We start from the raw sequence: 25,912 nt of genomic DNA on the forward strand, positions 1-25,912 counted from the left end.
CCCGCGCCGGCGGCGCTAGGCGGACTCTCGCTAAGCAGCCCGACGCCGCGGCGGGGCCCGACAAGCGGGACGGCCCCCTGCTGGGGGCTCCCGCCGCGGCGGGGGGGAATTGCCGCGGGGGAGCGGCGCCCGCCCCGTCCGGAGCCGTGGGGGGGCCCCGCCGCGCCGCAGCCCGCCCGCCCCGTCTCCCCACTACGCCCCCCGGGGAGGGGCCGGGCCGGGTCGGGCCGGGCGGACGCCGCTGCCGCTCCCGCCCCGCGGGACGGGGCCCCGTGCGCGCGGACAGAGGCGGCAGCGGCGGCGTGAGGGCGGCGCGGAGGGGCCGCGTCCCGCGGGGCTCGAGATGCTTTCGCGCGCGGCGGCGGCGGCGGCAGCGCGGGACGTGCCGGCCGCGGCCACCTTCGCCGACGACGTTCTGCGCGTCTTCGGCGCCAACCGCAGCCTGTCGGCGGGGCAGCTCTCGGCGCTGCTGCACCGGCTGGGCGCCGCGCCGGCGCTGGGCGCCGCGCTGCCGCTGGCCCACCTGCACCACAACCAGGTACGGCGGCAGCGGCGGGGGCCGCGTGTGGCCCCGCGGTGGCGGTGAGGGCTGGGCTGGGAGCGCACGTCCAGGAACGGAGGCGCCGAGCCCCGCGGGTGGGAAGCGCCGTGGTTTCTTAAATCTCGTCGCCGTCGTGTTTCCTCACGGTAAAGCGGGGAGGGAGCAAAGGTCTCCCTGAGGCGCTGGGCCGGGTTTCGGGCAGAAATACCTGTCCACTGGTGAGACCAGTTTGCGACTGGGGAGAAACTGCCGTCCATCAGTGAGCTGCTGCTGCTGCGTGCGGCGGTGCGGGGCTGTCCGCGGGGTTAGCTCTGCCTCTTCATTGCTCAGCTGTTAAACTGGCACTTTTCCAGTGAAAATAGGTAAATAGTATCTGGACAACAGCAAAAAGTGTTCGAGAATTAGCTAGTCTGCCCCTCCAAGGGCTGTATGAGCAGATCTCCAGGAGTGGTTGAAATACAGCTGTCATGGGATAGCACAAACTTGATTATAGACAGATCTACTTGTGTAAAGAATTTTTTTTTTTCCCGAAATTTGCACATCTTTCATCTAAGTAGAGTGCAAAGTGTACATCCATCAATTCATCTACTAAAAGCTGTTTAAAATGTTTAATTTACTGACTAAATATAGTTGGAATACCACTTTTCGTGAACATATTTTACTCTTAGTGTCTCCATACAAAACTCAGACCCCATTGCTACTTTTAAAGTCTACATTTCATATTTCTGTAGTGCCCTAGACTACGTTTGTTTCCTTGAAGGGGAATCTTGAGGCTGGTGGAGATTTCCTTATGCTCAGGAATCAGGGACACAATGTCAGTCATGAAAATGAAAGGAAATCAGGCACGACTATTTGCTGTGGTTTGGTTCGACTCCCTAAGAAACCTAAGAGGCACGGTTCTAGGGACCTTGAGAAACTTTTGTTACGTTTGGAGTAGTAGCTCTTTTGCTCGTTCTGTGAAGGAGATGAACCTTGGGTAAGCTCCCTTTGGTTTAGAAAGAGTGCAGTTCTGATGTCTTTACCCTTGGCAGAGGTTTAATTGGGAGTTAACGCCACCGAAATCAACGTCGTATTCAGTATAAGCATGGCAATATTTGCCAGTTACTGCTTTCAGACCTCACAAATTGAACACTGTTCCAACACTGCGTATTAAAAACATAAACATTCCCAGCCACACGCAGTAAATACAAGTTTGCAGTGTTGGATATGGCTATGAAAAGAAGCTTTCTTTAAAAGGACATTGAAATGAGTAGATTCTTCAGGTTTTCCCTCTGCAAAAGCACGTAGCCCTCGTACACAGACTTTGCCACAAGCTACAGAGGGGAGAAGGAAAAAAAAAAGTAGTGCTTTCTTATTACTGTGAATGCATGTTCCTCATAAGTCATTTGAAGTTTAACTGAAACAAAATTTTTCAACTTTTGTCCATTTTGAATAATACCTAGGGTACCGTACTGGAATGTGTATACTTTTTTTGCTGAGTTACTTGTATTCTTGCTTAAAATTGGCCATATGGCTGCTCCATCAGCTAGTACCACTTAAACAAGTGTATTTTGCCTCCTGGCCTGTGATGCCTCATAGATATGAGGTATATCGATGAATTTGGGCAGGTAGTGCGTGCAAACGCATACTCGTAACAAGCAAATAACACGTGATCATTTTCAAATACTCTTTGCACTTGCAAGTTGATAATTAGAGTATCTGCTGGCTATGGCAGAAGGCATAAAGTGGCCTAATCTAACTTTGTGTGTTGGAAGACACCAGAGGCTTGAGCTCTACCAGTTCTCTACAGAGGAAAGTAAATACTTGTGGAGAGTGATTCAGTTCTTTCTCGGTAGCCTGAGTCCATTCATGCTGCATAAATATCTGACTGCAGGAGGAACAAGGTTTATCTGAGACTTTCAGTTCTTAACTTCAGTGTCCAGAGCTAGTGAGATGACTCCCAGGCCTTTCTTCCAGTCAAGATAACACACCCCAACTCTATCAGAGTCCCTCATCCAAGCCTGAAGTAATTTTTAGTGGAGAGCTGATCTGTAAGGGACAGGTGATACAGCACTTCAAAAATTGGCAGGAAGGAACAATCTCTCCTAGTTTTATCCCAGTATTGGTGTTTAGTTTTAATGTTTCATTCATAACAATTTTGGTAAGCTTATTAATCTCACAAGGGAAGATCCACCAGAAGCTGGTCCATTGTCTTAAAGATTGAAAGAGTTTGTAAGATGTGTAAGCCAGAAGAAGATGGATGCTTGATTTCTGTTTTCCTTTGATACCAGGCTGATTTGAAAAGATAACGGAGAAGAAAAAACAATGATAGTGTTTGAACATATGCTCATGTAGACATTTATGGTAGCTTTTGTCCTATGTTGTCCATGAAGATGCTATTTTTTTCCTGAAAAACACAAAAAAAAAGAAAACAGATTTTTTAAGTACTGTTTTGAAATTTTTAATTGAACTGTCTCCATTTCCTTTTGGTCTCTTTTCTTCTTTCATCATGCACTTCTATAATTCTCTTTGCGTTCGTATTTTCTTTGCTCTTCAATTTGTCTGTTATCACCTTTCCTATATTAAGTTAAGACTTCCCACTGGAGAAATAAGTAGTAACTGAGCAAACTCAAATGCTGGTCACTGCTGTTTTTCCACTTTTTACTGTGGAATTCCAACACATTTTAATCCTACTAAAAGGGATAAAATTAGTAATTTCAGTACATTAGTGTGTTTGCTCACTCTGTATTTTACATTATTAGCAAGATGTAAAGCCATGAAACTATGCTTGGTCTTCTGTCATTGGGTCCGTTGTGGTATGATAGCCATACATGTGTGTGCTGGAGGATTAAAATACATCCTCAAAAGTTTTGGTCAAAAAATACGAGGAAGGTAAATGGACATTGGAAAGAAAACTTATTTAACATCACTTTGTGTTTTGACGTTATCAGTAGGCACTAAAATCATGCTCCAATTTCCTTCTTTGACTCTTCAAAATCTATACCAATCTATATGTTATACCTGAATACTGTGTCTTAATGTAATACATTTTAATTTTTAAACAAAACACTTGGACAAAATGAAGTCAAAATCTTTATTAATATCCATGATCAGATATTAGTTTTCACCTCAAGATGAGTCAAAAAAACTTTGGTGTGTCAGATAGACTAGAACCAGGCTAGTTTGATTTTGGGTTTGGTTTTTTTTTTTGGTAGCTTTTCACTAGTTACGACTTGTGCTTTTTGAAAGAAGGGGGAATGTCCTGACGGAGCGTGACGTATGGTCTTGGTCCAACACCACGATCTGATGTTGCCTGGCCAGTGAGAAGATAAATAGACTTATTTGTTCTACCCTCCAAGTGTCTTATTTCTGCGATATCTTTCAGCGAATTTCAGCATTCATGGACAGTTTTCAGATCCCAGCACGACCAGCTGCCTTGAACATGTTGGGGTGTGTGAAATCCCTAAGGCACACAAGTGCACTCAAGCAGCTTCATCTGTTTGACTCTTTCTTGTGCGCTTTGAAGGCATGGTTGTCTCCTGGCACCCAGTTCTTACCTGTGCTGGGTGACAAAAAGGTGTCACCACATCAGCATTAGATGCTTTAATTTGTTGCAAGTCGAGGAAGAAATAGTCCTGTGTCTCTATTTGCCTTATCTGGGCTCAGGCTAAGTTAAAAAAAATAAAATGCTGGTCACATAGGTGTTCTGCGTTCTTTCTCTGCTGTTGCTGCTGTGTGGCCCACTGCTCAGCCCTGCTGGGGCTAGGCTGGGATTTAATCAGAATTAAGAAATGTAGAAACTGCAGGCCAGTGGCTGTTGAGTATCTTGGCATTACACAGGAGAAGTACTACCGATAAAACAAAGGTAGACCAGAGATAAGAACAGGGCAAAACATCAGAAAAGGGGCGGACACATTTACAGTACAGCTGGTACCGTAGCATTTTTTGTTAATTTTCCAGTTTTGCATTATTTTTGTCTGAGTGATTATCCCATCCTTTCCTTCAAAGGATGTGGTAAGCTGACATCTGCTTATCATTTATAAAGGTACTGGTGTAAAGAGATTCTAGGTAGTCGGGCATAACTTTATTTTATTTACCATCTTAAAAAAAATAATCTCATATTGGTCAATCATTTTCAGGAGAGCCTTGCCAGGAGAAAAGTAAAAATGTGTTTCAATAACCCATTTGATTTTTTTTTCTTTTAAAGTCCGAATACTTTGTAATTGTGTAAATTTTAGAGATTTAAGCCCTCCCTAATTTTCATGAAAGCATTTTTAAAATTATATTTACCAGTTCAGGGACAAGGTCGAGTATGTCGTGTCTTCTTTGCAATTGTTTTTTGAACACTGGGTGACAGTTGCATTGCAGCCAGTCCCCTCACCTGGGTGCCATGACAAAGCTCACTGAACAGCGGGGGACAGACGTGACGCTGAGCCAGGACGTCGTTCTCATAGAATCATAGAATGAATCACAGAATGGTTCGGGTTGGAAGGGACCTCAAAGATCATCTAGTTCCAACCCACTGCCATGGGCAGGGACACCCTCCACCACACCAGGTTGCCCAAAGCCTCATCCAGCCTGGCCTTGAACACTTCCAGGGATGGGGCATCCACAACTTCTCTGGGCAACCTGTTCCACTGCCTCACCACCCTCTGAGTGAAAAATTTCTTCCTTATATCTAATCTAAATCTGCCCTCTTTCAGTTTAAATCCATTGCCCCTTGTCCTACCACTACACACCCTTGTAAAAAGTCCCTCTCCAGCTTTCCTGCAGGCCCCCTTTAAGTACTGGAAGGCTGCAATAAGATCACCCCAGAACCTTCTCTTCTGCAGGCTGAACAGCCCCAACTCTCTCAGCCTGTCTCCATAGCAGAGGTGCTCCAGCCCTTGGATCATCTTCGTGGCCTCCTCTGGACCTGCTCCAGTAGCTCCATGTCCTTCTTCTGTTGGTTCTCAGTCCCTTGTTCCGTGAGGCCAAATTTCCTTTCTGCTGAGATCGTCTGTCAGTCTTAAAAAATAAATAGCTTGTATTTTTACAGCAGTGTGGCTGTATTAATGCATTTATCCTCCAAAGATAAATGCACAGTTTTGCAGTGTGCAAACATGAGTTGCTCCAATCCAAGACTTCTAATAGATTTAATCTTTTAATTAATCCTTTAATTGTGCCTGTGAACTCATGCCAGCTTGCTTTTTAGCTATTGGATGTATGTAGGAGTTTACTGGGAGGATGAAGTGACTTAAAACAATGAATCATTTATAGGAATCATTATCCTCTGGGTTTGTCCCTGATCAAAATAATAATAGTAATTAAATAAAATGTTGTTTCTCATCCTCATGTAAAAGAGCTCTTGTCTGATGGTATTTCTCACTTATTTGTTTATATGTAGCCAAAGTTACAAGTCTCAAGTTTACTAATTCATGCCGTGTCTGATTTATTTTGTCTCCATAATCTGTTTTCCTAACTACCACATGGTTCGGATTTTTGTGAACTAATATTAATACTAACATATTAGTATTTTAAAATACTAGTAATCCGTTCTGTATTTCTGGGAATGAGATAGTTAAAGATTATTTCTCTTAGAGATAGTTATGTTATGAATTCTCAGCTCCTACTGGCTTGTTTTTCTAAGGATTTTTCACTGTAAACTTCCGGTAATGGCTCTATGAGAATCATAGAATCATAGAATGGTTACGGTTGGAAGGGACCTCAAAGATCATCTAGTTCCAACCCCCCTGCCATGGGCAGGGACACCCTCCACTACACCAGGTTGCCCAAAGCCTCATCCAACCTGGCCTTGAACACTTCCAGGGATGGGGCATCTACAGCTTCTCTGGGCAACCTGTTCCACTGCCTCACCACCCTCAGAGGGAAAAATTTCTTCCTTATATCTAATCTATTTCTGCCCTCTTTCGGTTTAAATCCGTTGCCCCTTGTCATATCACTACATGCCCTGTAAAAAGTCCCTCTCCAGCTTTCCTGTAGGCCCCCTTTAGGTACTGGAAAGCTGCTATAAGATCACCCCGGAGCCTTCTCTTCTGCAGGCTGAACAGCCCCAACTCTCTCAGCCTGTCTTCATAGCAGAGGTGCTCCAGCCCTTGGATCATCTTTGTGGCCTCCTCTGGACCCGCTCCAGCAGCTCCATGTCCTTCTTGTGTTGGGGAGTCCAGAGCTGAGTGCAGTATTCCAGGTGGAGTCTCACGAGAGCAGAGAAGAGGGGCAGGATCACCTCCCTCGAGCTGCTGGCCATGCTTCTTCGGGTGCAGCCCAGGGCACAGTTGTCTTTCTGGGCTGCCAGCGCGCATTGCCCGCTCATGGTTGAGCTTCTCATCCACCAGCAGTCCCAAGTCCTCCTCAGGGCTGCTCTCAATCCATTCTCTGCCCAGCCTGTACTTGTGCTTGGGATGAGCCACTAATACGAGAAGCACTGTATAGGAACTATTCCTATAAACCACAACTATCCTCTCTCTGTTTCACACTGGACATGTTGGCCACTTATTTTGCATTATTCCATAATGCAGAGTTAATGATAAAATAATTAGGCACACAACCAGTTTAGAAAGCTCTAGAGGCTCATGTATTGGGCTGTGAAAGACTGTATCTTCAGTGATGATTTCTCTCTGCTTCTTCCACTCAGATTAAATGGAGCTACGTGCTTTAAAACAGCAAAAACATTTCTGTTATCAAGCTGTATTTATTTTATATGTGATACTTTGACATTAGCATTGACATTGAAAGATGAAAGTACGTGCGCGTTGCTCGTGTATGTTTGAGGCTTCAAGATCTCATGGCCTTAACAAAATTTAGCTTTGTGTTTAAGTTGAAGCATGTACTTGAGTGCTCTGTTAGACTGGGGCATTCAGGAGGAAGGGCAGAAACATCCTGGATGTAGTTAAGCTGAAGTCACTTGACTTGGCCTACATGTTCTCTCCCTCCAAGCTAAGTCAGCAATAGTCACATTCAAACGATGTGTGCACGCCTTTCATTTTTTGGGTGGTGGTAGAAAAATATTTCTTAATGGAAGTGGAAGCAACTCTGCTGAAGTAAATGACTTGCAGTTGCTCTGGCTTAACTCTAGAAGGAATTTGCTTTATAAATAATAATCTTGAATTATTGGAGAAGTGCTGTGAAATCTGAAGGCTAGCAAAACTGAAAAGAGCAGGGGGTGATCATTTGGCTTTGTTTTGCTAAGGCTTCCAGTGCTCTACTTTGGCAACCACGCTGAGATTTCCTACAGGGATAGTTACGCTCTAACTTCATGTCTCATATAGAGGCAAAACGTTTGACTTTTTTTTTGTCTTGAGACTCAGACTTCGTGTGTGTTTATTGTACAGCAATAAGCCAAATCACTTTTCTTGACACCCAAAAAAGAAACTCTCTCCTAATTGATCATTGTAAGAGACAATGGATGTGAATAAACAGGAAGTGTGAGATGAAAGACTTCAGTGCTATAGAGCATCTCATGTAAAAATACTCGTTTTTTCTGTAGATGTGTATTTGAAGATCTTTCATAGTTTGTCTTTTATCTTTTTGGTTGAAAATAACGAGCAGAGTGACCAGCCCTGACCCAGCCTGGTTTAGCACTGCTAAATACATTTATCCTTGACCCATTCGGTGCCGCCATGTCCTGAGCTGAAGGCAAAGTGAGGATCCAAAGTAAGAGTTTGCCTCCTTGGAGTGGGGAATGGTTTCACGTAACAATGTTTGCCGTTAACAATTATTGCTATAAAATGAATGAAAAATATTGAGTGCTGTTAATGTTTGGACCATTTTTAAACAGCTGATTTGGGGAGATGAAGCGTTGCTGTAAAGCGAAGTCGTCACTTACATGAATAAGCAGTCACTGAATGCTCATTTCAGTGCCATACTCTGTCACTGGGATTTTAACTGTGTCTGGCCTGCTCTTAAATGTAATTATTTTGTAATTTTATGAGATTTTAATTTCTTTGAAGCTGTTTTTTTCAAAATATATTGTAAGGTTTAACTGTCGTGGTTCATAGGGCATGAGATTTGCAAATGTCTATTTAAAACATGTTTCATTGATTTGTGATTTATCTTACTTGAAATACTTTGAATCACTTCTGCTTCACCTTAGGCAATCAGTGTTTTCATGCACAGCTTACAAACACTGTATACATTTCCTTGAAAATGTGTTGTGGTATTTTCATGTTGTAATTCTTGGGTTTCTCAGTGTATTACTTATTTTTTGGTTTTGCATTAATGTACTAAGTTGGCAAAATTCCTTTTTGTTCCAGTGCTTGACTGGTGAGGAAATTTTCTCTTTGCATGGGATACCGAACAACAGTCACGTGTCAAATTCAAGCTTCACTACAATATGTCCTGCCATTTTGCAACAGCTAATTTTTCACCCATGTGATCATCAAGAAAACTTTGTGGATACGTCTAAACCAAATTCTTTGCAAGGTTAGTTAATATTAATTGGATTAATACTGCAACTGGAGTGGAGTTTTCTTAGGAGAATGAGAAGCATTCATCTATGCATAACAGGAGTGTCTTGTTTAGGAGGATGTAGTTGTAAAGTGAGAACATAAAATTAAAATGCTGTTTCAGGTCAGCGGACTATCTGAACAAATACCCTACCTATTAACAGTGGTCTACTAAAAAATGTTTTAGAGAAAGGTGAAAGAACCAGGTAGGGAATAATTTGCCCATTAAAGGAAGGGTCTTTCTGACCTATTCCATTTGGGTAATGCTTCGTGCCTTGAAGCATCAGGTAGTGGCTGGTTAACCAGCTAGTAGCTGGTTAATATGGGAGAAGGTGGGAGTATGGAAGGGAAGCTCGTGCAGTGGGAGGCCAGACTTAGTGAGATGTGCAGGTATCAAGGCAACTCAAGGTAAAATTATTAGGGGACTGAATTTGAGAGGAATTGTTTGCAGGTGGGAGTCATGACATCAGGGGAGCTAGTGACTGTTTTATTGAGGAAAAATACTCATGTTCTTTCCAAACTCTGATTCCTGCTTTCACATCATCTTCTGTGCTGCCCCCTCCACATGGAATATCCTGACGTGGCTGAGTAGCCTTAATGGTCCTTCCTCTGATTTTTCTCACTAATATTTCTGTATTTATTGTGCACTGTACCATGCAGTAGAAAATGTAGGATGGGAGATTCAGCTGATTAATGAAGTCACTTGTTGCACTGATAAGGATCAAATATGTAATGGCCTATTTATTTGATTCATTATTCCAGATAAATTTATTGTTCCAAGGGAGTCAGCTGAATTGAAGTTAGGATGTTGGATGAGTAGATGCCTAATGGCAGTGTCTATGAGCAGAGATGCAGCAGTGCTTTTCATAACTTTTGAAATATTAGTATTAATAACATTCTGATTGATACAAATGATGATATTTATTAAGAATTGTAAATAATTCCTAGACGTTAGCTGTGCCAGTGAATAATTAGAATTATATTTGATTAATCACTCAAACCCTGGCATCGATTTACTATGGTTGTTCTAGATTGCTTACACCGTGTGACACCATATATTGTCAAGAAGTCTAGAATATCTGCACAGAATGGTAGGATCTGTCTCTGTTTTTCGTTTGGGGCTGTTTAACTAGGTTATACATGGAAAGCTTGACCTGTAGTTAACCTCCTAAGCTATTTAGGCCATCCCTCTTGTTTTTCTTTTATCCTGCCAGCTCAGAAGCAATGTCCAGTAGCCAGATAAGCAAGGCAGCCTTCTCCCTGCATCTCCCTTGGCTGCAGCACAAGAGTCGTAGAATCATGGAGTAGAATCATAGAATGGTTTGGGTTGGAAGGGACCCCAAAGATCATCTAATTCCAACCCCCCTGCTATGGGCAGGGAAAACCTCCACTACACCAGGTTGCCCAAAGCCTCATCCAACCTGGCCTTGAACACTTCCAGGGATGGGGCAGCCACAACTTCTCTGGGCAACCTGTTCCAGTGCCTCACCACCCTCTGACTGAAAAATTTCTTCCTTATATCCAATCTAAATCTGCCCTCTTTCAGTTTAAAGCCATTGCCCCTTGTCCTATCACTACACGCCCTTGTAAGAAGTCCCTCTCCAGCTTTCCTGTAGGCCCCCTTTAGGTACTGGAAGGCTGCTATATGATCACCCCGGACCCTTCTCTTCTCCAGGCTGATCTGCAAGGCCCATGGTTAGGGTGTGGTACATAGTGGTACCTGTTTGATTCACAGAAAGGCCCAGTGTCAAGTGCAGATGTTGAGTTACGCACACCCCCACCCCATCACAAAATGGATCTGTGTCGTGGCAGCGTTGAGGCTGGCTGGTTTCAGTTACTGCCCGTGAAGCAAAATCCTCTATGCGTGCTTCCAGCTGGGCTTCTGTGAATTTCCTGACCAGAGACTCCCACACACTTAACAATATTCTGTCTTCCAAAATATGAACGGACAAGACATACAGAAGAAATTAGTACAATAAGCTTTATGGGGCAGCTGCTTGCAATCAAAACAAGTGCTGCTGAAGCACGGTAAAAGTTAGAAGGCAGCATATAGCATGTCCTTTTCCTTGGGGTTTGTATAACTCCTGGCTAACCTAGCTGACCTTAGGGGCACACTCCTGTCCTTCCCGTTCTTGCTTCTCTGAAGGTGTTAGGGAGGTGTAGAGAGCTGCATGAAATAGCTGGAAGTGCCCAGTTGCATTCCTTCTGTACAAGATGAACAGGTTCTGTTTTCTCTGCTTGGCTTCTTCAGAAAGGTATCCATACCTGTATGTCCTCTTCATCCCGGGACAGGGCTCAGAAGGAGCCGGAGCCTGCCTCAGGAAGGCCCAGAGCAGTTGTCCCCACCTCCTGTAAGGAACACCACCAAGCAATGGTGTTCTAAGGGCATCTTACTTGTACTCCTGACACTTTATTTCTTGGATTTCTTGTGGCTTTGAGTATCTTGGCTGCCTCTTTGGGGCTACAGTTCTAGAGACAGAATGAATGATGGTAGTTGGCAAAGGCTGACTGCGCCACCAGGTTCAGGAGACGAGAGTGTGTCCAAAGCAGAGTGCCCTGCCCTGAGATGTGAGGTCAGACCAGCCAGCTTTCTGCGATGCATGGACTCATAAAAACCTTAGTGTGGATGGAGTCCTAGTGAATGAAATCGATTTTAAGTCAGCAGTGCATACCTGATTTTGTGAAATGCAGTCCATAATGCAGTAATTTTGGCAACATTGGTTGTCTTGGAATGTTATAATTTTTTTTTTTTCTTCCTAATTTGTGGTCTTTTTCTTGAAGTACCAGTTCCTGTAGTTGTGTAGTTATGGGATAATATACTTTTTTCTTCTTTTTTCTTTCCAATTACACTTCAGGTCTTTCTGAACTCAAAGAAAAGCTTGCCACAAATCCCAGGAGTGCCTTCCTGGAGAACGTATGAGAAAAATCTTAGATTTATTTTATTCCTTTAAAAATTTCATTAGTTTAAACTAGTCCCCATACTACTGTGGCTCATTGCAGGATCTGTGAAATGCCTAGGATGGATAATAATTTATTCTTTCATTGTCTGAGGTTATTTAATCACTTATTTTAATTCTTCCTTATTCTTTCAGTTTGAGTGAGTAAATCAGAAACAAAGTATTAATACGGAAAATCCTAAATTCTTTGGGCCATCCAGATCTAGGACAGATTATTAAAAGTAAAATCACATCTAACTTCTGGCAGTCCTAATCTCTGGTAAATCAGAAAGCAGAAGGGCTTTTCCTTTTACATTTTTTTTTGTGACAAAAGGAGATACTACACACGGTGGATTAGAACATGTCCCCCTGTTTGTGAGCACAGGTCCTTTAGTATGTTACGAGACATCTCCCAGTGCATTAAGCATACAAAATGGTGACACTTGTGTCATGTGTAACACACACTTCGAGTTAAGTGTCCCACTATGTTTTGCTGTTCTGAACACAGAGTGCAGCATGTAAGTTAGATCATTTGTTAGTGAAACGTACAGCATCGTGAGAACTTCTCTCAAAATTTGGCAATAACCTGTTTTTCTGTGCTTGGTTTTAAGTTCCATTCTTGTATCGTTTTTGTCATCTGCTGATTTACAGACACGATTTGTAAATTTATCTTCTTTGTCTTTTGTTGTAAAAAGTAATTAGTACGAGCTTTTTTTATTGTAATTTTTGAAACTTATTCTAATTTCCTCTGTCTAATGAAGTAATTTGGGCAAGTACACTAATTGCTTCATATGTGATAAATGGGGGTTTTATTTTGTTAACTCTGTTTAAAATGTGCATTTTGCACAGAATAATGTGTAGGAGTAGTCTGCATACTAAACTGAGAGAGACTTGTGCTTCTGTGGCAATCCCAAACTGTAAACAGTGGTTTGTGACTCAGGATGGCATTGGAAGCCGGTTTGTTTATTATAGACTTGATTTCAAAAAGATATTTACAAGCTTAATTGTCATTTATTTGAGTGGAAATTAAAATACTGTTTAGCTTAGTGGATCTACCCATATCTAATTGTGTTTTCCCTCTCTCTCTCTCACTCTCTCAAAAATGTCAAATGAATGTTCTAAATGGCTTTGATTTACCTTCTGCAAATGCTTTAAATGTTTCTAATGCTTTCTGTTCTTGACATAATATAAAATTCATTACATATAACAATTGTGACACTGTGCAAACGAAGTAGAGCCATCCCAGTTGCAGGTGAGGAATCCAGCTTAGTGTGTTTGCTGATTGTGTTACAGGAAAGTTGGGCTGCAGATCGTAATCTGATCTGTTGGTTTCTGCTATGCAGAAAGGAATTTCTGGTAATTTCCCTGCATACATATTGTAACATAATGATGCAACTTTCTGGATTATACCAAACTGTTCCCAGATAGCCAGCATTGTGTTGGCTTTGATTATTATCTGTGTTTAATTTTTGTAGACAAACCCACTGTCTGTGTGGATAACTTTGGGGTTCAGTGGCATCACTCGAGGCAGCGTTGCAGACCTCTTCAGTGCGATGTTCAAAGCTTTGCTCTGTGCTTATGGGGACTTGAGATGTCACTGGGAGAAACAGTAGTCCTGCACAGAGGCACAGCTTCGTGACGCTTATGAACAGCAACAGCAACCACCCCACTCCCTCCAGCTGTGATTCAGACTCCAGAATGATTATGGGATGGCTTTCTCCAAGTCCTGGTGTCTGAACTATGAGACTGTGCTTATGCAGAGGGAAGCTAAGGGATGGTGAGCCCCCATACATTTGCTGCTTCTTAGGAAAGGTTTTCCCCATAAAATCACATGTCTATCTTTTTGAACCTAGAACCTGCCTTTTTTAATATGCTTTCATTTCTCTAATTGTCTGTGCTGTCAGCTGGCTGCCCCCTCACCTGTTAGACCAGCAGCGATGGGCAGTGTTTTCAGCCAGCAGAACTACTTTGAGTTAGAAGAGGAGGAGGAGTGTTAGGAACAGAAAGTTACTACCTCAGGATGATTTGAAGGAGTAATCCTTCAAGGGTTTGGGTATCTAATACAGCCAAGACAGCTGACTTTCTGTTTTGAAGTTCCTTAGGAGTAAATGAAAATTGGGTCTAACCTTGGGACTAGTAAAAAGTTTTGTCTTATCTTGGGGCTGTAGCTGCTTTGACTGTTGGACTAAGCCTTAATTTTTACTCTTCACTGACTGTAGAGAGATCTGATTTATACTAGCAACATCTGGGCTATCCCAGATCTTATACTAGCACAGTTTCCATTTTTAATGTAGTAGTCCCAGACAATGTTTCCAGATATTTCCTTTCTGCAGGTATGCATCTTGTATCTATACGTTTTAAGATTTTTGTATTTGTGAAGTATAATTTAAACCAGAGAACCACTCTTTTCCCAATTCCATGCCATTTTAGCTGTTACAAAGATCACAAACAGCATGAAGTGAGTGTTACACTAAAATAGTTTATATCTCTGTTTGTTTGTCCACAGTTTGGGGATTTGGGTTCCTGGCTGTGACTATCATTAACTTGGCATCACTTCTGGGCTTGATTTTAACTCCCCTCTTAAAGAAGTCATATTTCCCCAAGGTTTTAACCTACTTTGTGGGCTTGGCCATTGGTACTCTCTTTTCTAATGCAATTTTCCAGCTCATTCCAGAGGTAAGTAAGGATAATCATTATTTGTTTTGCATACTACTTTCTAAAGTATATTGATTTTAGAGGTATGCTGCACTGGAGTTCTGTGTCTGGGTTGCAATCTCCAGAGAGTTTTGGGTGGGCTTCAGTGCCATTAGCTACCATCTCTTTCTGGATGGGTAAGCAGAAGCCATCAAGATCTGTGTCTAGTTCTGCCATGGGAAAGACCAAGGGCTATTCTGCCTCCAGACAAAAAGAGAAATGCATTGAATAAAATTCTAGTGAACTTTAATGGGCTACAGGTTAGACCCTTCTCACTTGGCACTTTATTTCTACATTCTGCATGTAAAATTCTACTGAATTAAAACACTTAATTAAAGCATTTAATCCAAGTTAAAAAAAATATAAAAAGACCAGGATCTTTCATAATTTCAGCCTCATGGAAACTCGTGCTTGGTAGAGGGACAGTCTGTATTTTAGAGGAGTATCTGTGTGTATGGGGGGTTGGTTTGTTTTTCTGGCAACGTACTAAGATTACAAACTGATTTGTATTTCTTTTTTCTTCACTGTTAGGCATTTGGGTTTGACCCCAAAGTAGATAACTATACTGAGAAAGCAGTCGCTGTGTTTGGTGGATTCTATATTCTCTTCTTTGTGGAAAGGATTCTTAAAGTGATATTGAAGATCTATAAACAGGTAATGAAGCGTATCACCAACTGAACAAGTCTTGCCTGAAAGCACCTGTTATATTTCATGAGGCATTTGATAGTTTAGTAAAACGTGAGGGTTTTGTCATTTTATCTGAGGAATTCAGCCTTGCCATGTGTTCTGATACATCTATTCAAAATCCATACGGATACGGGAAGCAATCTCCCTTTTTTGAGGGAGTTACAAGCAGACCTGGGGATAGAATCCAGATGCGAGTGTGATCTGCTGTCATTGGCATGTGCTCTAGTTGCTCTCAAGGGCCACGTCGTAGCTGTGCTATCTAAACACAGCAGAAAAGGTGGAAATGTGTAACAGCTGGAGAGAATGGAATCTGCCCCTGGCACTCACCTTTGGGCAGGAGAAATCAATGTGACTTGTTAGTCATCTGTGAAGTGTAACCATGCTGCCAGTGCCAGAATCTCACCTTCAGTAACTTCAGCTCTGTGTCTCCCCATGCTCTGGTACACAGACCTGCTTTAGTGGCACTGCAGTTATCCATATTGCACAGGGCTCTGCGTCTCCCCAGGTGTCAGAGTACGTGGTTTTTGTGTACTTACATGAGCGAGGCTGAGTTTATCTCAGAGAAGGGCCTCTCAAACTTCTTCGTCCTCTCTGCTCATGTCTTGCCAAGGAAACTGTCCTGTCTTGCTATTCTTACTTCACTTAAGGCCACCCCTCCCAAACTGTTGCTGATATTGAAGATTATAAGGATTAACTGTCCCTCATTTGTAGTTACTGCACCAAAAAAAAAAAAAAATAGAAAAAATGAATTTGTTGCCCTTTATTTTTGGGAACAGTTGACAAAGGGTAATAAACTCTATTTGACAAGCAACCGTAGATGACTAGCAAATGTTGATCACTTATGGTCAGGTGTTTGGCTTGGGAGGTTCTATATAAAAGTATAAAAATGAAAAATCCTCGCATGTATTCTGATTAGCTAAAAGTAAGAGAAAAGTTAGGAACTGAGATATGTTTGGAGTTCATTTAAACATTTGAATGTTTACTGATGCCCATTTAAACATTTACTTGGTGTCGAAAGCAAGGCAGCATGAATATGATGCCACCATCTTTTCTTTTTTGGTCTCTGCTTTCTTACGTTTGTTATTTTGCTACTTACTTTTTGTTTGTCACCTAGACTGGCCATATAGACTCCGAAAACGGCGAACAGAATCGTTCCCAGGATAAGACTAACCCACCCAAACCACTATCGACCAGCAATGGGGGGACATGTTATGCAAATTCAGCTGTCATCGAAAGCAATGGAAATCTTGGTTTTGACAGCATCAGTGTGGTCTCAGCACAGGTATGAAAATTGTGTCCATTTATTTATTTTATCCCTGTCAATTATATAAGCACATCTGAGGGGAGAGTTAATACGTATTTTTATTACTTTTCTCAATTTTTTGTAAACTTATAACTTGCTTGAGCCTTATGAAAAAAATGTGGATTTTTGGGGCAAGCTTACGAAAGCTGAATGTTGCATTGAATTTATAGCCAACAAAAAGTGCTAATTGATATCAGTGTTGGGATGGGTAGGACAGAAATATATATTTAATCAGATATCTTGATTTTAATTAGTTTATTGTGATTTTGTTGTTGTTTTGCTTAAAAAGAGTGATAGTGTTTTTTAGTGTTGCATGATCCATATTGTGTTCCTGACCACATAAAGCCATGTGAGAACAGCTGGTGTGTGTGAGAATCTGATTCCTCTGAATCAATGATTAATGAGGAAAACTAATACAGTGGCTTTCATGCAGGATATTGTGAGCACTGCTTCTGCTAGTCCAGTGTGTTTGGATACTGCAGGAATTATGGAGGTAGTATGTTGAGACAGAAGCCATTCCTCCTGGTTTAAGTATTATTCTCTTTCAGATGTGTTCTCTATGTTTCTCTGTGTTTGTTTTCATCCTACAAATATGACTTCCTTCTGTCTGAGAAGAAAATGGAAGCAGGAAGGGAAAGTTGATGTGCTCCTTTACCCTTCTCCCTGTACAGGGGGGAGCAGTACTATCCCTTATATTAAAAAAAAAAACAAAAACTCACAGAAACAGTTATCTGATGGCTAAGGCAGATTTTTTTCATAGTAGAGATTTCTGTTTTTACCACTCCTGTTCTTTAGCCACTGGTTGTGGGGAGCAGTGAGGAGCTGGAGAGGAAGTCAGAGGCAGGCCCTAACAGCTGGGAGAGAATCTGAGAGTTCTGCATTGACCCGGTAGGCTCACAGGGCATTTGATGCACACAGTTTAAAGTACCAACAGCATACTTGTCCTTACTATAGAAACGTCACGAAGTGTGGTGGAGACTGAGCATTTTAAAAAAATAGGAGAAACGTGCTTAATAATTAAAATTGCTTGGGCACTAAGAGGGAATTAGTATTATGAGTGTCCCTAAACTGTATTTTGTAGATTTATAAAACAAACAAAAGAACCCTCCACTCTCTGTGGAGACAGTCATCTCCAGTGGCACGGGTGTTGTTTGTCTGCCCTGTTTACCAGAAGTTTTACCTGGACCTATTCCGTTACTATGTTTTGGCTAGCCATCTGCTTATGTGTAACATAAACACAACAAAATCATACCACGGATTACAATAATAAAACGTAACTATATAGCATTTAGCAACTAGTTTAGATGCAGTGCTCATGATCATGAAGTATTGTAGGTCACCTCAAGATCCTTTGTGGAATACTCATAGATCTTTAATGTACAGTCTTGGCTTTAAGAACTTAGAATTTCACAAAGGTTCTTCCCCTCTACTTGTTCTTACGAAAATTCATGCTTTCCATTCTTTCTTCCTCTCCATTTCTCCAAAACCAGGAAGAGAATATGTTGTATTAAAACCTCCTGAAAGTATAGCAGGGTAAAATTCACTCTGGAGCCAAGGCTGGCTGCAAGGAAATCCCAGTGGCTGCTGATACTGGAGGTGGCAACAAAAAAGGCATCATTACTCTTTTTCTCCTCCAGGCAGGTTCAAAGGGGCCAGGTAGCCTTCAGAGTCATTAGGGGGCAAGGGAGGGCCAATGTGGCTGAGGGCTTTTAGGGTAGTGCTATGAGGGTAGGTGTGCATTCAACTCTACAGGTATTTGATACTGATGAGGGAACCATTTGGCATAAGCCAATACATGCCTAATGGAATTTTAATGTGTCCTTGTAATCTGAAGCTCATTGGAGAGGGCAAACACAGCGTAGCCAGAAATCATCGTGTAGGCTTTGAGGAGGGAGTTTGTCTGATCGTGCCAAAGTGTGGTAGCTGTTTTCAGCCGTGGGGATCCAGCCATAGTCTGTCTTTTAGTGGCAGAACAGACTGATAACCAGAGTAAATCTAAATATTTAATCAGGCACATACTTTCAGATTTCACTTGCAGCAGTAACTGCAGCCTTGAAAACCTCTTTTGTGCTGACCCAAAATTTGTATCTACTATGCATTAAAATTGTATGGCTTGACAACAGTAACTTTGAATAAAAATTGTTTCAGAGATGAACTGCTGAAATATCTGTATCCTCTGGCACATGACGTTAGAGTTGTAAAACAAAACTTTGTGATGTCATTTATTTATGCTCTGGAGATGATGTTAGGGTTCCTTCTTGGTCCTGTGGGAACTTCCAGAGGACACAAAAGAACATTTCTGGCTCATGTCTGAGAGAGTCAGAGATGCATTAGAAATAGCAATAGTAATCTGATGAGATATCATAGGATAAAATAAGAGAATCTCTGTATAATTTCTTAAGTTTGAGAACAAAGAAGAGGCCATTGCTTTTAAAGAAAAGATTGTGTTCAGAAGAGCAAAAATACCAAGGATGTCTTTGGTTTGCCATAAACTGTGAAGATTCAAGTAATACAGAACTGCTTTAATAATTAATAAAAGTCAGACCTGATAGTCCAGCTGGGTATTGCAGAGCTCCTTAGCTGACATCTCTTCTGTGACTTCTACTAAACTACCATGACAAAGTGGGAACAGTCCAGCACAGAGACAGACATTGTTCATTTTTGCCTTTGAATCCTAAATTTGTCACTGGTCTGCCTTATCTTAAACATTAAGAATATCTATTAGTCGTTCATCTACGTCTATCGGACACACCATCTAGTAAAGTTTAGAATGTAAACCCAGACAAGCAATGCTGTTGTAATTTATGTAATTTATGAAAGAAGTCAAGACATTATCTAAAGTAGATTACAGGCAAGAATTTTTATACTTCAGAGCTGCGCAGTAAATGGCAGATAGCTGTATATATATTACAGAAGCCTCTCAGAAACCGATTCCTAATTTTTAATCTACAATTGTTTCTGCATTTTGAAAGATTGGATCAAGAAAGTAATTTTTAGAAGTAAATCAACACTGTTCTCCTAACCTAATTGTAATTACTAAAAAAAAAATAATCCATAGAAAAAACAACCCAACGTTAACAAATTTCTAGTTAGTTCCAATCTTGATGAGTTCAACAGCTAATTCTTAATAGTATCTTCTTACTCAATGTTCGTTGAGTAGAAGCTAGAAACATCCCAAGAAAGATCTGCTTTTGGCAGAAATCAGGACAATCTACAAAACAATGCCTCCATCAGTTCTAAGGCAGCTTGAAGGAAGGTCACCAGGAATCAGAAAAAAAACATAGGGGAACAGAACTTTGGCTCAGGGAGCTGGATGAATAAGTGGAAGAGCTTCGCTAATTGTATTTGGATTTTCTCATACTCATGTTTATTTTTACTTCTAGTTACCTAATATATGTATTTTGTGTGGCTTGCTTTAGAATATTTCTTCCTTGAAGTGGAGTTCAGGTTGCCTTTGTGGATTAAGAGAGAGGTCTGTTAATTCAAACAAAATTAGTACAAGTACAAATGAATAATCTCAAAAATGTAATTGGCATTGCTGGTATGTTAGATAATAGGTTGAGAGGAAAACCTCCAAAAACGGAAGGCAAGCCTGTAGTACAAGTCTAAAACCTATGTGTTTGAGTCGGCAAGGAAACTCCCAATTTTTGGATGCCGTTGCTCATTTTCAAATCGTAAAAGTAAAATTTCAGGACTTCTTATGCACTGAACAGGAGCTGTAAGTGTGCTTTATGGCAGTCGTGGCACTGCTCAACCGAGGCTCTGTGAGCTCCGAGTTCCAAGTAGGGCAATAGACATCTGACTCAGAAATCCCTGACCTGAACTTTTGTCCTGCTCGAAGGCAGCTCCTACATACAAGGATGCAGTATGTCAGATAAGAGTCTGGTGAGCAAATAATGAGACAGACCTTACTGCTCTGTCATTCAAGATTTTTAAAGGAATTTATTAATCATTATATTTCCATGAAGTTCAAAATTGCATTTGATATGGCAAAACTACAACAATTTGCAATGTTTGCTCTAATAACTAAGGACAATTTCTTGGAATAATCTGGGACCTTTTTGTATGGAGGAAGAGTCCTTGTCCTACAACAGAAGGAGAGGTGTATAAATGTGTCTGTGGGCTCACAGAAGTATATATTACTGCTTATGTGTTCCAGTAAGTAAGCACTAGTTAATGCCTTATGTGCAAATCCTTTTTTTTAGGGGGAAAATATTACAATGCTAGCAAATATTATGTAACTGCAACATATGTGCGTACAGAAATTTATCTGAGTGGATCATCAGGAATTTTTTACAGGAGGTTAGTTTGTGCTCCGAGCTAAAATGGCCGTTCCTTTTATCTGCTCCAAGTTTTTCATTATTTTATGGCACTGCATGTATAAATTACTTCCACTTCTGGAAGTGTGATTCATTGGCTTCTTTATTCAGTCTTTTACATAATTGATTTATGGTGGTGTTTTTTTTTCCAGGAAGAAGCCACTCAAGGCAACTTATGCAAGTGTCTTAAGGGGCTTCCACTGTCAAAGATTGGGACCATTGCTTGGATGGTGACGCTGAGTGATGCTGTACATAATTTCATCGATGGTTTGGCTATTGGTGCTTCTTTCACTTTGTCTCTGTTTCAAGGGCTTAGTACTTCCATAGCCATCTTGTGTGAAGAGTTTCCCCATGAACTGGGTAAGGAACTTCATTCAACATGTTGTTCACTGTGTAAATCACTGGTGTAGGAGGTTGTGCTGGCCAAATCTGGCATAGATTGAAAGAAAGTTCAGACAAATTAATGGAAAGAACATGCATCAAAAACTTTCCAAGCACCAAAATACACATCCAGCACAGGAGTTTTCCAAGTGCAGGCGGTGGAAGCAAGGAATGTATATTAGGGAGGTATTAATTGCCCTGTTCATATATGCTGCATGCACTGTTGTATTAATTGTATTGTTTTTTAAAATCATTACAGGTAGTTCTGTGTTCCTATACTCTTAGCTCAGTTGTGCATCACCTACTTGCTTTAGAATATTGCAGTTACCTTTAGTGTTGAAGGGAAATCCTCATGATTTACTTGTATGAAGAAGAAACAGCAGGGGTTATAATTTGCATACAAACCATATATTTTCTTCAGACTTCCTTTGAAATCAGAAAAAAAATCACAATGTAGTTTTCTGAAGATGTGTTTTGTTTTTTTTTTTTCCTTTTCTTTTAGGAGATTTTGTCATCTTGCTTAATGCAGGAATGAGTACTCGGCAGGCTCTGTTTTTCAACTTTCTGTCTGCATGTTCCTGTTACGTTGGGTTGGCTTTTGGTATATTAGTAGGCAACAACTTTGCTCCTAACATCATCTTTGCCGTAGCCGGTGGAATGTTCCTGTACATCTCTTTGGCAGATATGGTGAGATACAATTTTATTTCCAGCTATTTGTTTTTCTGCAAGAGAACAAAGACTGCACCAAGTCTCTCCAGTAGAATTTAGTATTTTGTCCTTCCTATGCCAGTGTTATCTAATTATTATTATTATTATTATTATTATTATTACATGTTAAATCATCAGTTATACCCTTAATGGAGGTGCACAAATAGTTAATGCTTATTCATGAAACATGAAAGCCTTTCACTTCACAAACAGGGCTGATCAGATTATTACTGAGAAGGAGTTTTAGAGAGAGAAAAGCTTTTCATGAATTTGGGCTGGTTTCATCAGAGTTGAAAGTGTATAAATACTTTGTTTCAGCATTTTAAAGTGGCAGAGTATTTCACTTTATTATTGTTAAAAGATTCATTTGTCTCTATTTAAACAATATTTTAGAAGAGAAGCAAAAAAAAAAAAAGGTGAACAAAATGAAAGGAAATACTTAGTTTTGAGTTGAATGAAAGGTGTTGTGTAACCACAATGGTAATTTTGAGGTTGTTTTGGTGAAAAACATGACTTAAATTCTATTCTGGTTTAAATTAAGCAGTGCCAGCCCCAGTTTCTTGGTTCAGACTAAAAAATTTGCTGAACTCTATTCAAAACAGTCTGTCTATCATTTGTTTTTTAAATTGTGCTAAGATCCAGATCAGGTTTAGACATTGGGAAATAAAATCTAGATTCACAGGCAGTCAGCAGTATTCCATAAGTTACTCTTATGATGATGTTTTATCTGGAGAGAGATCTTTCAAGAATTTTATTATGCTTAACTCAGTGTTGTAAGAACAGGTGTATCTGCCGAGGTGTTTAAACCTGCCACGTGAGAATCCATTTGAGTGGAGAACTGGAAGAGTGAGGCCTGAATCTGAAAAGATGTGAGACTGCAGTTTGGTTCTACGTGCATTTAAGAACTGTCATATAGTTATAGTGACTATTTCATTAAGTACTAGTATAGTTTAGGTAACAACATAGGATTTAATGAATAATAATGTTAGAGTTAAATGAAAAAAATAATTTTACAAGTTCGCAGAACCTTAATTGCTAATGCTTTACATTTAGTTTCACTGTTATATAACAAATAGTAGTGTACTCAACTATGATGTGTAAAAGTCATGGCATGAATTTAGAGTGCCTTAACTTAAATTTGTTATTGAATCCATCAAAGTAGGTAAAATTCTTTTCTTTGTACCTGTTCTGTTATCTCTGTTTCTCTCTCTCTCTGTCCCTCTCACTCCTCCCTCCCCGCAATCTCTCTCTCTCTTTATAGGTTTTTGGATTGTATCAGTTATCTATCTGAACTTTTCTTCCCCCTGGAAAGTCTGAAACAGGGTATTCAAGTGTTCTATACAGAGATCTGGCTCTCTGCTTTCTGTTAGATTTTCACACACTTGTGGGTTCCTTGTCCAGAAGCAGGTAGGATTAACTAGAAGATCATTTCTTCCTTCTTTTCTTTTTGCTATTCTTTTTTCCTCCAGTATCGGGATAGCCCAGCCTCTGCCAGTAAGATCTCTGCGTGGTGAGGCCGTGGGCATGTGGGAATGTGTACACCGAGGGGTGTGCACAAATGAGCCTTGCTGCATGGCATGAAGCTGATCTGGTTTGTCTTTGTCTCTTGTGCAAGAGGGTTACGGAGCTCTGAATGATTTCTGGGAAGGTTTGGCCACTTCCCACTAACCTTAGCATGTTCCTCAAAGATTGCGTTACCTTCAATGATTGTTTTTGCCTTGTGAGATCAAAGAAAGATACGGCTTCTGACTCGCCCAGCCTGAAGGTTTCTGAACTAACACTGAAATTTACAGTCTTCGTTGCATTCTGGTTGTGCTACTCTCAGCTCAACAGGAGAAGAGTTTAAAGCTTGTTTGAGCACGTTTCTCAAGATCAACTGCAGTTGACTTTATCTGCAGCAAATACACACTGTGAATCACCCCATGTGGGGGACTTACTGCCAGTGCTCGTTTGCCATCATCTCCATTGGCTCTCAGAGCAATTATCTTTGTTTCTGCAGTTAACAGCACATCAGTCATCCTTTGCTGTTATGTTGCCATTAAGATCTCTGTTACAGAATGAAGAATCTCTTCATTGCACTGTGATGTAATATTGCATGTGTTACCACGAGTTTCACAACATTCTTCTTCTTTCTTCCTTGCTTTACCACCACCTCATCAGCCCACCAGACCTTCTGTTTGTAACAGGTTTCTTATTTCTGAGGGATTGCCTACGTTTTCAGCTTCACTTCATTTGCTTATAGATAAAGCAGAAGAATCCTAATCTTCCATTTCCTGAACAAGGACTTCTCTATTTATACTAGTGAAGTAAAACCCACAATATTTAGCTATACAAGGGCAGCTCCTCCTAGCAACATATGGACCAACAATCGTACCCTAGGAGATTGCTGGAATCAAAAAGAGGAAATTTGCATGAGAGACAATGAAGTGAAATCACAGTAGAGAAGAACAAAACACTATTTCATTTCACCATCCTTGGTGAAGTGATTTTTCAGGGTAACTAGTAGTTAACCTAGTAGCAGTTAACCTTGTAGTAACTAGGTAACCTGTTCCTGTGATTGCCTTCAGCCTCTGTTAGTTCTACTATTTAAGCCAAAGTAGCCATATAGTTCAGTTCTTAATGCCTTAAGTTGTGCATGCTACCACGAGATGGCAATACTTACCTAAAAATATCCCTTTTTTCAGTTCCCAGAGATGAATGATATGCTGCGAGAGAAGGTGACAGGAAGAAAGATGGATCTCACATTCTTCCTTATTCAGAATGCTGGTTTACTAACAGGGTTTACTGCCATACTGATGATTACCTTGTATGCAGGAAATATTCAGCTGTGATAACGCAAGGGAAAATGGGATCAGTACTGAAGACATCAAGCAAATCACAAATGGAAGACACTTGAAATACATAAAGGGACATTCGTTTAATCTGCTTGGTTTTGAAACGGTGACAAGTCCCATCCTGTCCCCCTTGCTCCAAATACAGGAAATTCTTTAGGACTTCCAGACAATCCAAGTAGTAGGAGCTGTCGACTTCTGTACTATGCCAAAGAACCGATCCGAATGTTTTAATTTCTTCTTTAAATAGTCAGATGTGTCTGAACTGTCATAGAGAAAGGATGTTACTTGGCCAGTAGAATTACGCAGTACACGCAACCACATGCGATCAAGACCAAATGAAAGCTGAGATCTTCAAGGAAGATGTTTATTTAAAAGAGAAAAATGGAGTCTCATGTCTTTTTTTAACTATGATGAAGGCAAGCAGTTTCAAAGCTAGTTAATTTTCATTACTTTCGTTGCAGAATCCCCTTCCCTCACCAAAAAAAAAAAAAAAAAATCAGACTTTTTCAGAGTAGTTACTAATAAAGCTAAGATTTTTAATTACTAATTAACACTGGAAGGAAAGATACCATTTACTACTTTTGATCTTTTTGTAAGTGCACTAGGGAATTGTTGATTTGATTTGAGAATCACTTTTTTTGAATTAGAGGGAACCTGTGTTAAATTTATGACAATTTATCAGCTCTTAATATTTTAGAAACATTGAGTATTTAAAAAATGTTCAAGCATTTTGTATTTTATGAAAATAATAATATTTTATATTTAAGTTCCACAAATATCTCTTTTAAAAATCAGTATTTTAGGCTAAAATTTCTAAAGATCTATTGTTAGTTTTACAAAGTGGAATTTAGAAAAAACTTGAAAACTTGCTAAAATCAACATTCCAGTAAGCTCTTTTGTAATTTGAATGATTTGCTTGTGTGCAGTTGGGTGAAAGCAAATGATACTAAAATATGTAAACTCTTATCACAATCTGTTGCATGTGAACTTTCTAAATCATGCTTATATGTATGAGTTCTGAAATAAACAATTCAGCTACTCTGCTGTTGTAAGAAATGTACAAGGAAATTAATAAAAAGAAAATAT

The 25,912-nt window shown here is 40.5% G+C and overlaps 1 protein-coding gene across 1 annotated transcript; it reads left to right on the forward strand.

Moving 5' to 3' along the window:
* Positions 1 to 343: 343 nt before the first annotated feature.
* Positions 344 to 24,823, forward strand: SLC39A8 (solute carrier family 39 member 8). The gene is made up of 8 exons (XM_086611915.1): positions 344 to 538; positions 8,773 to 8,941; positions 14,407 to 14,576; positions 15,126 to 15,248; positions 16,396 to 16,563; positions 21,056 to 21,263; positions 21,787 to 21,971; positions 24,677 to 24,823. The coding sequence occupies exons 1-8, from the start codon at positions 344 to 346 to the stop codon at positions 24,821 to 24,823; spliced, it is 1,365 nt and encodes a 454-aa protein (XP_086468041.1).
* Positions 24,824 to 25,912: the final 1,089 nt, after the last annotated feature.

Source organism: Tauraco erythrolophus, chromosome 5 (assembly GCF_009769465.1).
Source record: "Tauraco erythrolophus isolate bTauEry1 chromosome 5, bTauEry1.pri, whole genome shotgun sequence".
Classification (NCBI taxonomy): Eukaryota; Metazoa; Chordata; class Aves; order Musophagiformes; family Musophagidae; genus Tauraco; species Tauraco erythrolophus.